The 13,238-nt window shown below is 38.5% G+C and overlaps 1 protein-coding gene across 1 annotated transcript in view; it reads left to right on the forward strand.

Annotated features, from left to right (window-relative positions):
- The window catches only part of SPIRE1 (spire-type actin nucleation factor 1), a gene marked incomplete at its 5' end in the record, with an annotated part of 66,833 nt that overhangs the window by 11,949 nt on the left and 41,646 nt on the right, over positions 1–13,238 (forward strand). Inside the window, one exon of the mRNA XM_010283207.1 lies at positions 11,998–12,123. Coding sequence (XP_010281509.1) covers positions 11,998–12,123 — 126 coding nt within the window. The remainder of the gene's footprint in view (positions 1–11,997; positions 12,124–13,238) is intronic.

Raw genomic sequence — 13,238 nt, forward strand, 5'->3', positions numbered from 1 at the left:
TTGTTCTGGAAACGGTGCTTACTGCGTTCGGAGCCAAGGCGGTTTGCTGGGGGCTTTCCAGTGAAGAGTCTGGCTGCCAGATGCACTTGGCCTCGTGTTGTCACCTTCAGCAGAAGTGCTAAAATCTGTCCTTACGGGAAACCTTTAAAAAAAACCAAACTGAAAAATAGTCTTAAAAAGTGTGCCTCTGAACACTACGGGTTGGTTTTTCTTTCCTACCTGGGCCCACTTTTTGTCACAAGTGGCTGAAGAAGGAGAGGAGGAGATGGGACGTGCCCGCTCCTTCCAGCTGCTCTCCCAGTGGGCAGGGGATGCACGGCACCCATCCGCCTGGCTCTAGGGTCAAGTGAGCAGGTAAACCAGGACGGGTTTCTCTGTCCTGTCCAGGACGCTTTCTGCTATAAAGGTGAAACTCAAAAGGTTTGTAATCTCCCACCGGGTATTCCTTCTGCCTGGGTGCACAGCAGCGATCTGCTGCGGTGAGATAACTGGGGAGATAACTAGGCCACCCCCCCCAACCTCTATTGTCTTACATGCCTACCACAATAAAATGATTAATAATTCTCTTTACCACTGTGACAGATAAAGATAACCTCTCTTTGAGGTTAATTTGGCAGCTATCTAGACCTTTTAATGAAGGTGCTGCAAGCAGAGTGGTTTCTTGGGAGCTCCTTGCTGGTGTCACGCAGAGTTTGAGGGAACTGAGCCCCCCTCGCCTTCCCTGCCTCCCCCAGCTTCCACTTGAAGTCCTCTTTCTCGTGGGACCCTGATGTGTACTTAAGGACACAGGAAGAAGTCCTTTAGAAACACTTAGTTTGGGGCTTTTTGACAAGAGGGTGATGTTTTCAGCTATCTTTGCTGGCAGAACAAGCTGCAAGCTTTAACACTCGTTGATTTTACGCCGGACTCTTTGTAGATGTGACGGTACATCCTAAATGCAGGTCAGAGCTGTCAACAAACTCCAGTTGAGGCACTTTGCCAGTGTCTTAGATTTGTCCTTTTATCCATCACTATCAAGTTCTTCTAGATGAAGTTGATGTTAAACTGGCTTTCATCTTTTGCTTAAGGTAGCAATGTTTGAAATAGGTTTATACATTTGCATTTCTACTTACCTATACTTTGTTCTTGAGTCTTGTTTATTTTAAAAATAACCACCCTGAGTTTTGGCCCTCAAAAGTGGCTTTATCATGAAAAATGTCAGTACAGAAAAGAGTAACCCAAGAGTAACAATTGGTCTTTGACTACATGCAGGAGAGTGCCCTACCACAATCGCCCCTTTGATAACCTTACTCTCTATGGACTGAGGTCACTACAGTATTAATTACCTTCCAGAGATTTAATTCCTTTTATATTTCTGCTTTGGAAGGCATTGGTAAACGTATCATGAAAAAGCATCTATTTCAATGGACATGTAGTAGATGCCTCTGCAAGTGCCAGGGGTTTTAAAGGTAGCTTTGAAGTTGAAGAACTGAGCTGGGAGTTCCTGCCTGACTTGCAGAGATATATCTTTCATGATATGTAACTGAGAACAGGTAAATAATTATCTATGGTGCAGGTCCTTAGAATACTTGGCACGAAAAAGTTTAATTATTTCAAGAGCTGTGTTTGAAAACAAAGCACTTTTGCAGCAGTTGACTGAAGAACTAGGAAAGTGATTTGCCTCCTTCCATTTTCTCTTTTTCCCTTCGGATAATAAGATTTTGATGAAGAGGTGGCTGGTAGCTGGGTTGTGGTGTGTGGGTTTTTTTAATTGTTTTTTTTGTTGTTTGTTTTTTTTCTCTTAATTGTGCTCTGTCAAGGACACATCCCTTTTACTGCAGAACATGCTTGTTTCTACAAGGCTCCTTCTTAGATAAGAATGGTAAGACTTATCTGATGTGTTGAAATAACTTAAAGTGCAAAATTATTTTGTGTTAATTAAAAGCAAGGTAATAAGAGTTGGGAAGACTCTTCAGATACTTTAAACCATATGTTTCTTTTCCAATACATTTTTTTGAGTGTGCAAAGAAATTAATTTCAAAAAGAATGCTCAGCATTTGAAAGTGCAAGTAGCACTTTTTGAAAATATATGCTTGTTTTTGCAATCAGAGATTGGCCAAGGTGCATGGCTTTGCTTCCTTCTACAAGTGGTATATTTTAAAATAAGCAAGCTAACTGTTAGAAAGAACAGCCAAACCCTAGGGAAGAGAAAGAAATGTTTCTGAATTTAGTTTATTAGCAAGAGAGGATCTCTCTTGCTCTGTATCTTTAGGTTCTCATCTTGTGTTGAGGTCTGTGGTGTTCATCCTTTTTAGAAGCCAGGACTCATTCCTATCCCCTCCAAGGAGTCATGATGTTAAAATAAAAACCCTAATATATTTTAAGATTGGAGCAAGAGGTCAGCCTTTAAACTGTACTAGAATCTTCACAATCTTTAATTAGGAATAGTGAAGATTACATTTCATGTGTATTCCTATGAGTTCAGGACCTAAGATTTCAGGAAAATCACCAATTACTACAAGATGCATAATAATTCACTACAGTTGTCCGTTCTAAATTTTCATATGGAGACTGAAACCTTTTTAGTAGATAGGAGTGAAAATGGACCAACAAAGCAGGGACATGATGGAAAAACATGCTGTAGCATCATATATGATTTGGTCAGCTTTGATCCAGAATTTTAACATTTTCTTTATCAGAAAAGATTCCCAACTAGCTCAGTGCGCTTTGCATTGGTCTCAGATCTCCATCAGCAAAATAAAATTGGTAATCCCTGGCATCACAAGAGTGAGAGAATAGGTGCAGCATGGACTGCGAGGCAGCTACTGTGATGGAGCCCTACCGCAGGACTACAGTCCCCGCACTGTAGACTCAGTGCAGTTTGGTGTATATGAAGTGGCCTTGAATGCTTGACAGAGTGCTGGTTTTGCTCCTGTTGCTGCCGTTGGCAAGAAATGTGTGGAGCCAAAGCAAAGCAGTAAAGCTGTCTTTCCCTCAAGTGTCTGAGCAGTCAGGGCAGTATAAACACCATCTGCAGTCCCTACAGGTGGTTAATCCCACCTATATACAGGGCGTATGTCAAAGCCATTGACTCTAGATAATTCAATTTCTAGTGATTTCCATACTGGAGACAATTTCCAGGAATGGAGTGTGCATAGAGGAAGAGGACAAAAAAGGGCACCACCACCAGAAATAGCGGGAATTGAGGAGAAAATAACACCTTTTTAGTTCTGATTTTATTGGCTATCTGTTCTGCTTGAACAAGCAAGGATATATGTTTGAATCAAAATTACAGTATTTTATTTTTAATCAATTAATTTAATCAATAAATTGTGGGTTAAATAGTTTTCATTCAATAATAGTTCATACCTATCAGAGTGGTGTATATTTTAAGTATGAACATTTATGTAACCGATATCCGTAGTAAGACAACTGCAATATAGATTCAATGGCTTTAAATTTTAAGAAAAAAGTGTTAAGCACACTTGCATAGAAGAAGAGGAGGAAGAATTTTTCTGTAGGCCTTTTTCATGCAATCAGAGTTTCAAGACCTGATTTCCCTGACAAAGGTACTACAAATAAGGAGTACGGCATGCATGAAGGAATAGAATAGGTTTTCATACACTGAGATGTAATGAAAGCAAAATGAGACAGGTTAGAAGTTGCTGGATTTATTCATTGGGAGTGAAGTTTAAAAGCTTGTTACGTTTAGTAATGCAGTTTGTTTGGTTATGCAGCTGGAAATCTGTTTTTTTGGATAGGAATAAAAAGTCACGCTTCAGGACAAAACATGAAAGCAAATTATTATTATGCCTACTGAGAGAAGTTTCAGTGCTTTACATAAAAACAAACAAGCTTCCCACACATATACATTTTAAAGCTCTATATTTACTCATGAACTGTAACTTGCTGCCAAGGAAAGTACATGTTTTCATTTTAGTTGATACGTTTTAATTGGATTCTAAGTGGCTTATGAATAAAACTGCCTTACATTAATATACCGTCTCTCATTTATTAAGTGTGCAAACATCTGAACTGTTTAGTAATGAGATTGATGGGCATTATTGAAAAATCGATAGAGAAACAACCTCTCTTCTGCATTATTCTCCTGTTCCTTTTCTATGTGTGTCAGTGAGATTTGGTTTCTGATTTGAGAGTTGTTCCCCACCATTTTCTGTTGCCTTTTGATTAAAAATGTTTTTTCTTTTATTCTGTTTGAAAATTTCACTATTTTCTACTGTTTTTCCAGAGGTGCTTTGTTTCTTTTCAAGCAGTACCCTGAGTGTAACAGCTGCTTTATATGCTTGTGTGGAGGCTTGAGGAGAGGGTAAGAAAGAAGAGCATCTATCCTCCTCTCATTCTCTGCTGCATATGCCAATCATCCTGGTACAAAAACAACTCTCCTCTCTTTTCTGCTGAACAGAAGTAGTAGTTCCAATAAGAAGGCACCCTCCAGCCCTAAGGAGAGCCTGAGAAGCATGGCAGATACAAAATGACATTATAGGGGTGCAACTCTTCGCTATCAGTTGTTCAGGTCTAAGTTATTTAATAATGTGAAGGGTGGTTCCACAGTTTAATGGGCTGTTAGCTAAACAACTACAGGTAGCCCCGTGAATATGTACAGCCACTCCCCTTTTCCTTTAATTATCCAGTTTTATCACATTACCCCATCTATGCCTCTACTCCACTTCTGAAGCCAGTTTTCTTACCCAGGTGCCTCCATCCTGTCCTTCACCCTGCTGCTCCGGTATGAAATGCAGATGTGTGAGCAACACAGCTGAGAGCTCCTGGATGTACACAGAGCTCTTGCCTTGTTGGGAAGCAGAGAGCTTTAGAAAATGGTTGCTGCTGGCTAACTAGTGGTTTTGCTAAATATTGCAGGGGTTGACATTTCATGTAAAAGAATAGGAAAAATATAAATTGTAGGATTTCGCCCTTGCTCATGAATAATCCCACTGATGTTCCACTGAATAGTCAAAGAACGAGAGCTAGCAAATTCAGATTACTGCATGTTTATATTATTAATTCCTCCATTATACTGCTAAGAAACAACAGAGCACAGTTTCTCTGAAACTAAGAGAGAATGCAGAATTGGTTTTCACTTAATTGGCTCTTTTGAAACAAGCCTCTTTGAGAAGCAGGATGTTGTTAGTCCATTGTGTAAAGACAGTGTAACAATATACCTAACACATATTCCAGAAACAGCTGTATGCAGGAGGGTGTGTTTGAGGGATAAAAATAGCTTAATAGCTTTCAAGAAGAAATTAGAATTTACGTGTACGCAGCTCTGTCAAGAAATCTACACTAGCACATAAAATTAGTCAGTCATTGAAAAATGTAAGTCAAAATATCCAGTGGAAATATCATCGTCTCACAAAAACATAGGTTGACCTTCATTTGTAGTCTATTTCGATAGTCAAGGTCCTCATTCTGCACTTAAAAAGCTAATAAAGAATAAGAATAGGGTTCACTGAGCATGCAAGATACAACATTGGGCTTAAAAATTGAAATGTAATCAGTAACCTATACTGTAGTTTGCTTTCAATTTCTTAATACCTGTGTGATTTTTAAATGCTTTCAAAAGTGTTTGTAATTGTATTAAATATTTGTAAGACTTGTTTCCCTAAAGATAGTATCATATAAATATAACAGAACACAAATTGTTTTCACCTTTAGTTGTTGCTGTTGTTGGAAAAGGTTCAAGTTTCTAAGTGAGACAGTTCAGTGAGGTGTTAGTCTTTCAGTTGCTGTCTGTTGAAATTTTATCAAGATTCTTATCACTGCTTAAATTCACTCTAATAGCATAGAAAAGTAGTTAAGACTCTTCAAATAGCTGTGAAATGTAAGATTTTAAGAAAGAAAATGAATCACAGTGCTCAGCACCTCCATGCAATAAGTACCTGGAGGAAACAGTGTCAGGACAGATATTCTGTTTAGAAGGAGATACTGTGCACCAGTTTCATCCTGAGCATTGCTGAATTGCTCAAGTTTTGCTTTGTATTTCTAAAAGCAACTACAGCATATGAAATGGCACTGCAGCATTTCCCAGAGTCTACCCACATGAGTCTTTCAACTTTACTTCCACACTGACCTAAGTTTTCACTCAGGAGAGCATTTGCAAACATTTGTTAGTCCATTCTTGTTGGACATTTAAGCATATATATAAATAATTTGCCTCAAGGCCATTAATCCTCAGAGTTTGCAAAGCAGAGGGTAGTTAATGATGCTGAAGACTGTGTGATACAGCCAACTGGACACTTCTTTAAGGATCAAGATCTTATGCAAAGCGCTGTTTTCAATCCTTGCATCATCTAATTCCCACTTGCAGTTTTGGCTTTGATTTCATCAGCTACATTTTTTTTTCTTTTTACAATCCTGAAAGAGGGAACCCATCAAGGCCACTATTTCATCAAATTGTATTTGTTATTGCTAAATGCAATAGCTTTGCTGCTGCATTTGGGTTTTCATATTAGAAAGGAAAATCAGTAAGAAATTAATGTATTTGTTAAGCCATTTTATGGGGAGGAACACTTAAACCTGAACCTTAAATTCTGAACTTGTGTATGTAGAGAACTACATAGTTGTTCTCCTGTCCACCTCAAAGCAATGAAAAACATGATCAAAACAACAAATACCAGAGTGAGGGGAAAGCCTTACCAGATTGCTGGAGAACACTTAAGTAATGAGGTAGATGTGCTTGACACCAGCAAACTAGCAGTTTGCCTCAATTTTCACAAAACCTACCTTTTCCTTGAGGTGTGTAAAATTAATTAGGAGCTCACACATCACGCAATTGGACATTCCACAGCACTTCCAAATGATCATTTAAAATATCGATTTCAGAAGTTACAAAGCTTCTGCAGGTAGCTGTCTGGGAAGAGCAACTTAGTGTGAATATTTTCTGCACTTTCTGTGAATTTATCTTGTGGATTAATAGCTAACTCTGCTCCAATCCCTTCTGTCTTATTGCAGACTTGCCGGGCTAGTATTCCCCTCAAGTCCTTTGTCAGAGGGATCAGCTAGTCCTTGGCCCACTGCAGTTACAAGTGGCGGAGCCAGGGGCAAATCTCTGCGTGGAAAATTTGAGAGAGCAACTGTGAGCTGGTAGGGAGCAGGTGAGCTGGCTCCAGGTGTCAGAAAGCCGCTTCAAAACTTGCACTGTGCCGAAGTCCCATGTGCTATCCACAGGGCTGGTCCTAGCAGGCAGAAATATCTTACAAACTCATGTCAAATGCTTCTTATTCCTCTGAGTGGTCCCTCCCTTACTGTTATTCTGGAAAATAAAGCGAAGCAAAATGCTCAGTTGAGTTTTACAAATACATAGGTGTTGTCTTGGTAAGATTTTTTCAGTGAGGCAGATGGCTCCTTGAAGTTCATATTCATAGGAATAAAAGGATATTATAAAAAAAAAAAAAAAAGCCTGATCACAAGGTCTAGTTTATCTCCATGGAGATAAAATCTTTCAGAAAATAACCTTGACTTAGGAAGACATCTCAAGCTGAATTTTTTTTTAACCTGTTGCAGTACCATGCTGCAAAGGATGAGGCAGATATCTACTACAGTTGCATGTTCAGTGATCTGTTGGTTCAAGTAATTTCTTCTTGTTGCTTAAGAAAAAGTACATCTTTTAAGTCTATGTTAATACTTCAAGGCTTTCAAAACACTTAACAAGCCTGGCATTTGCAGGCTGGTAGTATGTTTTGCATAATATCAATAGCTTCTCTTTGTGGCCCATGGGAAAAAGAAATCCTTTTCTTCTTTGTGGTGCATTCATACAGGCCCTCTGCCCAAGACGACTGCAAGTGGAAACACTTTTTGTCTTTTGAAATCTTAATTCCAGCAGGCCAGGTGTTTTGATGAAGCTTCCAGTATATATCTAGCCAAAAAGGTTTTGCAAAACCTACCTGAATTTTAGTGGGTGAGTCAGTTGTATTTTTTGTAATTTTATGGAGCCCTTGATGGGATATATTCAAACAGATGCAAGAAAAGCTGTTTGATCTCTTCGGATGGTTAAATTGTGATTTCTGTTAACACTGCTTTGGCTTGGTGCACTCTGTTTCCTAGTCAATTGAGGGTGAATTTGGATAGAGGAGCTGGCAAGGCTATGGTATTTACATAATGCTTTTTTTTTTCTGTGAACTCTGAATGTGGATGGAAACAGTCTCTAATCTTCTTAGTGATCTAAGCAAAGATTGAATGCTTTGGGTCAAGCTGGGTTTTGGATAGGCTCGGCTAGGAAGAAAAAATTAAAAAAAAAAATCCCAGCTCTTCACAGTGATTGCAAATGGAAATACAGACCGAGCTGGTTTAATGTTTCAGTAGTTGATAATATTTTTTATATTTCACCAGTTTGCAAAGATCACATAATTTGTTTTCAGCCATACTTTTTGAGACTTTTTGGAAACGGAACAAACAGCCCTTGTATGAAGCTCTGGGCACTGTTTGCCTTGATTCCCCTTAGGATAGTTTTAAGCTGTATCATGAGGGATGAAAAGGTAAATGTCAGAATAAGCAGCATGCAGAGGCTTCCTTTCCTCGATGAACTTTGGCTGGAAAAGACTGCAGACCTGATCTTAATCCATCTTGTACCACGACCACTATGACATGGTAAGAGGAGGAGGAGTTCATTAGGTGGCTGTCCTTTCATATCTCAATTATTAAAACATTCTGACTGTGATTTTTGTGGTGTGTTACAGTAACGTAGCTTTTCAAACATGACTATCATAAAATTAAAAGATGTGATTTTTATTTTCTTTCAAAGTGGATAAATATCCTGAACTCGGGCTAGAAGTGACAGTTCATACTTGATTTGCCTTGCGTGCCTAGATTTTGCAGTATTTTTTCATGTAGAAGTTATAGCTTGTCAGATGCTCTGAATAACATGCCAAGTACAATATATTATAATGAAGGGGGGGAAAAAAAAAATCAGTCTGTCCTATTTGCATTTTCCTTTTTCTTCAGGCTTACCTTTCCCATTTCAAAAATTTATGCTAAGTCACTTGACCTAATGTTACCACAAGGGTTTTTTGTATGTAATGAACCTTAACATAATATAAGATCACTCAGAGACTGATTTTTCTGAACATGAAAGTTAGTAGGAGCTGCTGGCCATCTTTTAATACCTGCAGCCTAATGTTTACAAACCAAATGGTTAACTTTTTATGTGGTTGCTTTTGTAACTAAGTTCAGCAGCAGGCGTGTAATTTTTTTTTTTTTGCTTTACTTCGTGTTCAATAATAGAATCAAGATTATATCCATCCACTGCTTGAACTTGCCACTGCTGCATTTCATTGACTTTCTCAATATTTGATGCAAATTGTTGCTAATTAACATGCTTCTAAATAAAGAAAAAAGCGTTCTTCAAAACCTGTCTGCAATCTCTATAATAATAAAATTTTATTCTCAGCTGTGAAGACTTGTACCATTTTATGACCTTTTCGAAATTGCTGCTGTTATTATTCTTATAGTTATTGTTATTCTGTAAGTGGTGTATTTTAGAATGAACCCCTTTTTATCTGTACTATAATTAATAACCACAAATAGCTTACTGAAAACATAGTAAGGCAGGTAAGGACATGATTAGTTATTGAGAGAAAGGAACACAAATTAACCATACTCAGAATTTGGTCTTTTAAATGTTCTAACTTTTTCATTAAGTCAAGGGAAATATTTAATAGCTTCTATCTTTGTGGTATGCACTGTCACTGTAGCACACGTTAGAGGTGCATCTATTTTGGTTTTGCTCCCTTTACCTGCAAAGGAGATGATATGATTTGTTAAAAAGGAAATAAAAGAAAAAAAGAAAAAAAAAAGAGGGGGAGGGGGAAAGAAAAAGAAAGACGAAAGAAATTAAAAAGAAGAAAAAGTGGTAGGTTTTTTTCTGTCAACTATGTCCTTGTGATTATCCAGAAATATATTTGAAGAGAGTAAGAAAATTTTGGCCATCATCATAAAGCAGTATAAAATTTGAAAGGGAGGAATCAAGAGCAGTTTTGTGAACATGTCTGCCTTGCATTCGCTATATATAAGGAAAGTATATAGGAAGGAAATAAAATACACATAAACTTTCCTTATATATATTATTTTTTATGACTAAAAGGAGATGTATATGTGTGTACAATAATCGGAATAGGATATTACAGGAGTCCAAATTGTGCTTGTAAAAATTTATCAAAGAAGTTGACCACATCTGACCACTGAACTCTGTATTGTTATGCTAACTGGAAGAAATAAAAGATAACAAGGAGCCTATGGCCTTAGAAAGCAACTTGTCAGTGAGATTGAGCCAATCTAAATCTGACTGCAACCAAAAGCAATTCTTCAGCTCCTTCCTCCCTTTCCCCACTCCAGCAGCATGTTCCCCTTGCTCCTTTCTGCCCGTGCTACTATGCGTGTGTCTGCGCCGTGAAGAATACTTGTCTCCTGCTCCGCTTCCCTCACATTGTTCATTTTTGTCCAGGTGAGTAATCCTTTCTGAGCTAGGGCACGAACTCCGGTGCCAGCATAAGGGCATCAGCGGACGCGTACAGCTGGAGGCCACAGGACCACACCTTTTAGTGGCAGTGTGGATTTAAATCAAATTGAAAGCAATATGAAAAAGCAGCCCGAGCTTTACATGAATTGTGCCCCTTGTAACCGCAGTGTTCACTGTAATAACAGGAGAGATTTAGACAAATATGCCACTAGGCTAATTAAGGACTCTTCTCCTAAAGAGGCTTTTGTCTCAAGCTTTAGTTCTGGAGATCTGAGCATAGCCACCTACTGCCTCAGGTTTTGGATTGTTCTTAGTTTTAGCTCTATAGAGCTAAATACATACAGCTATATTTATAATAAATAGCTACTATAAAACCACAGTATCAGGACAAATTTTAAGGCCTTGGTTAAGATTTTGTTTTGTTTTAATATATACATCTGTATGATATATGATATGGGTGCTCTAGTTTCAGCTTCGGAGTTTTTTTGATTTAAAACTTCTTAGGGAACACACTATGGATGTTATTTTGTTCTGTCTGTTGCCAGCCAAGATTTCCAAGACAAATGCTTACAGGTGATGGATTTGACTCAGGTGAAAAAGATACTCCAACTATTAGGTCAGTGCTGAGGTATTCTACGATAGTAGAAGCTGTATGTTCATGTTCAGGAAGCTGGATGTTGCTCATACAATTCAGGTTCTCTGTCTGAAACGTAAAGGCTGGTTTCAGTGAAACTTCTCTTGTTGGAAGTGGGAGCTGCATGCTTTATTCTAAAAGCAATGCCAGACTGACTGCTTAACAGTAGTTTCGAATGATTATTAGTGATTTGTGTAGGCTTTCAGTGTTTTGCAGGTTTAGCGTGTATGAAAACATCTGTCAGTGTTTCGTTACATTAGCTGTGCCTGTGTCTGGAAACGTTCAGGAATGGTGAAGCAATAAGCCTGCACTTCCATGGCTCTTGCTGATTTTTAAAATCTTTGTACTGCTTGAAATAAATTAAATCAGAGTTTCAGCTTGACGATTACACTTTTTTCCTTGCTTCACCTTCCATCCTTTCATAAATCAGTAGGGATACGCTCCTCTTCCACATTCATAGGAAGCTAAACAACACTTCCTGTTAAAGCTGGTTTGAATTAAGTACATTTTCCCCAAATTTGATACTGCAAGATTGCTTTTTCCTCCTTCACAGTTATGTCTTGGTTTTTCTTTGGGTTTTTTTGTTTGGGTTTTTTTTTGGTTGGTTTGGGGGTTTTTTGGGTTTGTTGTTTGGTTTTTTTTTTTTTAGTAATGAAAAGGCAATGTCTTGGTTTTCAGAGTTTTCCAGTCAACCAGTTCTCTTACTGTCCTTGTGGAACTCTTCTGATAAAATAAATGATAGCAGAAGGTTTGGAAAATACACCCCAATTTCTGCCTAAACTTAAATGTCTCATGGATTTTTGTGCCCTAAATAGTCCATTGCATTTGCTTTCATGTTATCTCATGCTCTGTAGCATTGTTGAAAGCAATGGGGCATCATTTTGATATTGCTATTTATTTTTCTCTCTAGTTGTGTGCTGCCCACCTGCCAACCCGATCAGAGGCGCCGAACCACTACCAAGCAGTATGTCGGGCTCTATTTGCTGAAACAATGGAACTGTACACTTTCTTGGCCAAAATTAAAAGTGCAAAAGAGGTAAGCAGTCTGAGAATGTTTTCTGCTTTTGATCTCATTAGTGTGTGAATTAGGCTTACAAAATCACTTCTGTACCCAGCCAGTAGTGAATGTCAGATGCTTGAGGAAATTATCTGTAGTGTTCAGGGGAGCAGTTTTGCAGCTGAGGTTTTTTTTCTTTTGGCCTGCAACCATTTACAGATGTCTTTCAGAAATGGTATTCATTGCAACTAGTCTACTTGGGAGTAAAAGAGAAGTTTTTCCTGGAGAGTTATACAGTGCATCTATTCCTGCATGTATATATGCAATGTATTTGACTCTAACTTCTCTGCTGTTTCAGGGATGTTGTGAAGCGACAGAGCTTTGCCTGTTGTTTCTCAGCTCCTCCTCATGCCTTGTCTTTGGTTGAGAATTATCCGAGATTCTTCTTGCTCATATTTTGCCCCCAGTCAGTAGCTTCCCTTACCTTTGATGTATGATTGGCTTGTTTGTCTGTCACACATGCTTCACAGCAGAGCCAGCTTAAAAAAGGAAAAATTTCTACGTGTGGGTTGTGATGCTTATGTTCACTGCCTGCTTGGTCTTCACTGTTGACTGAAAGGTCATCCTATGAACCACTGCAATTAAATGGTCTGGCTGAAGAATAACTTTGAGGGTGGGCGGATGATTTTTAATGAATATAGTTTCAGTGATCTGGCCTGCAGAATGGTTCCATCAACAATTGTATTAACACAGTGCAAGTGTTGGTTACATTGGAAAACTGGTGGGTGAGAGGAAGGGCAGGGCAACACCCTTCTTAAAGCTGGTTTCTTCACCAAAGCCAACTTGTCAAGTAATGACACTTTCATGATTTTTCTTTTTAATAAATCCCTGAAGGATTTTCTTCTCTTTTGTAAGTCAAGATCTACAGTACCTTTGAAAAGCAGGATAAGATTTTACAGGCTGATCTACAGATTTTGCTGCTGAAAGAGGCGGAGCTGTTCCACCCATGCACACATGCTCCCACTGTTTTCCTTTGTCTGGCTTCTAGGAAACAAACACAGCAAATGCCAAAAAAAAGAAAAAAAAAAAAAGAGTCATTCCTTGTCAGGTTAATGGCCCTCATCAAAGGGTCAGATGAGCAGCACAAGAAAGCT

The sequence above is a fragment of the Phaethon lepturus genome, unplaced genomic scaffold (assembly GCF_000687285.1).
Source record: "Phaethon lepturus isolate BGI_N335 unplaced genomic scaffold, ASM68728v1 scaffold7613, whole genome shotgun sequence".
NCBI classification, from domain to species: Eukaryota; Metazoa; Chordata; class Aves; order Phaethontiformes; family Phaethontidae; genus Phaethon; species Phaethon lepturus.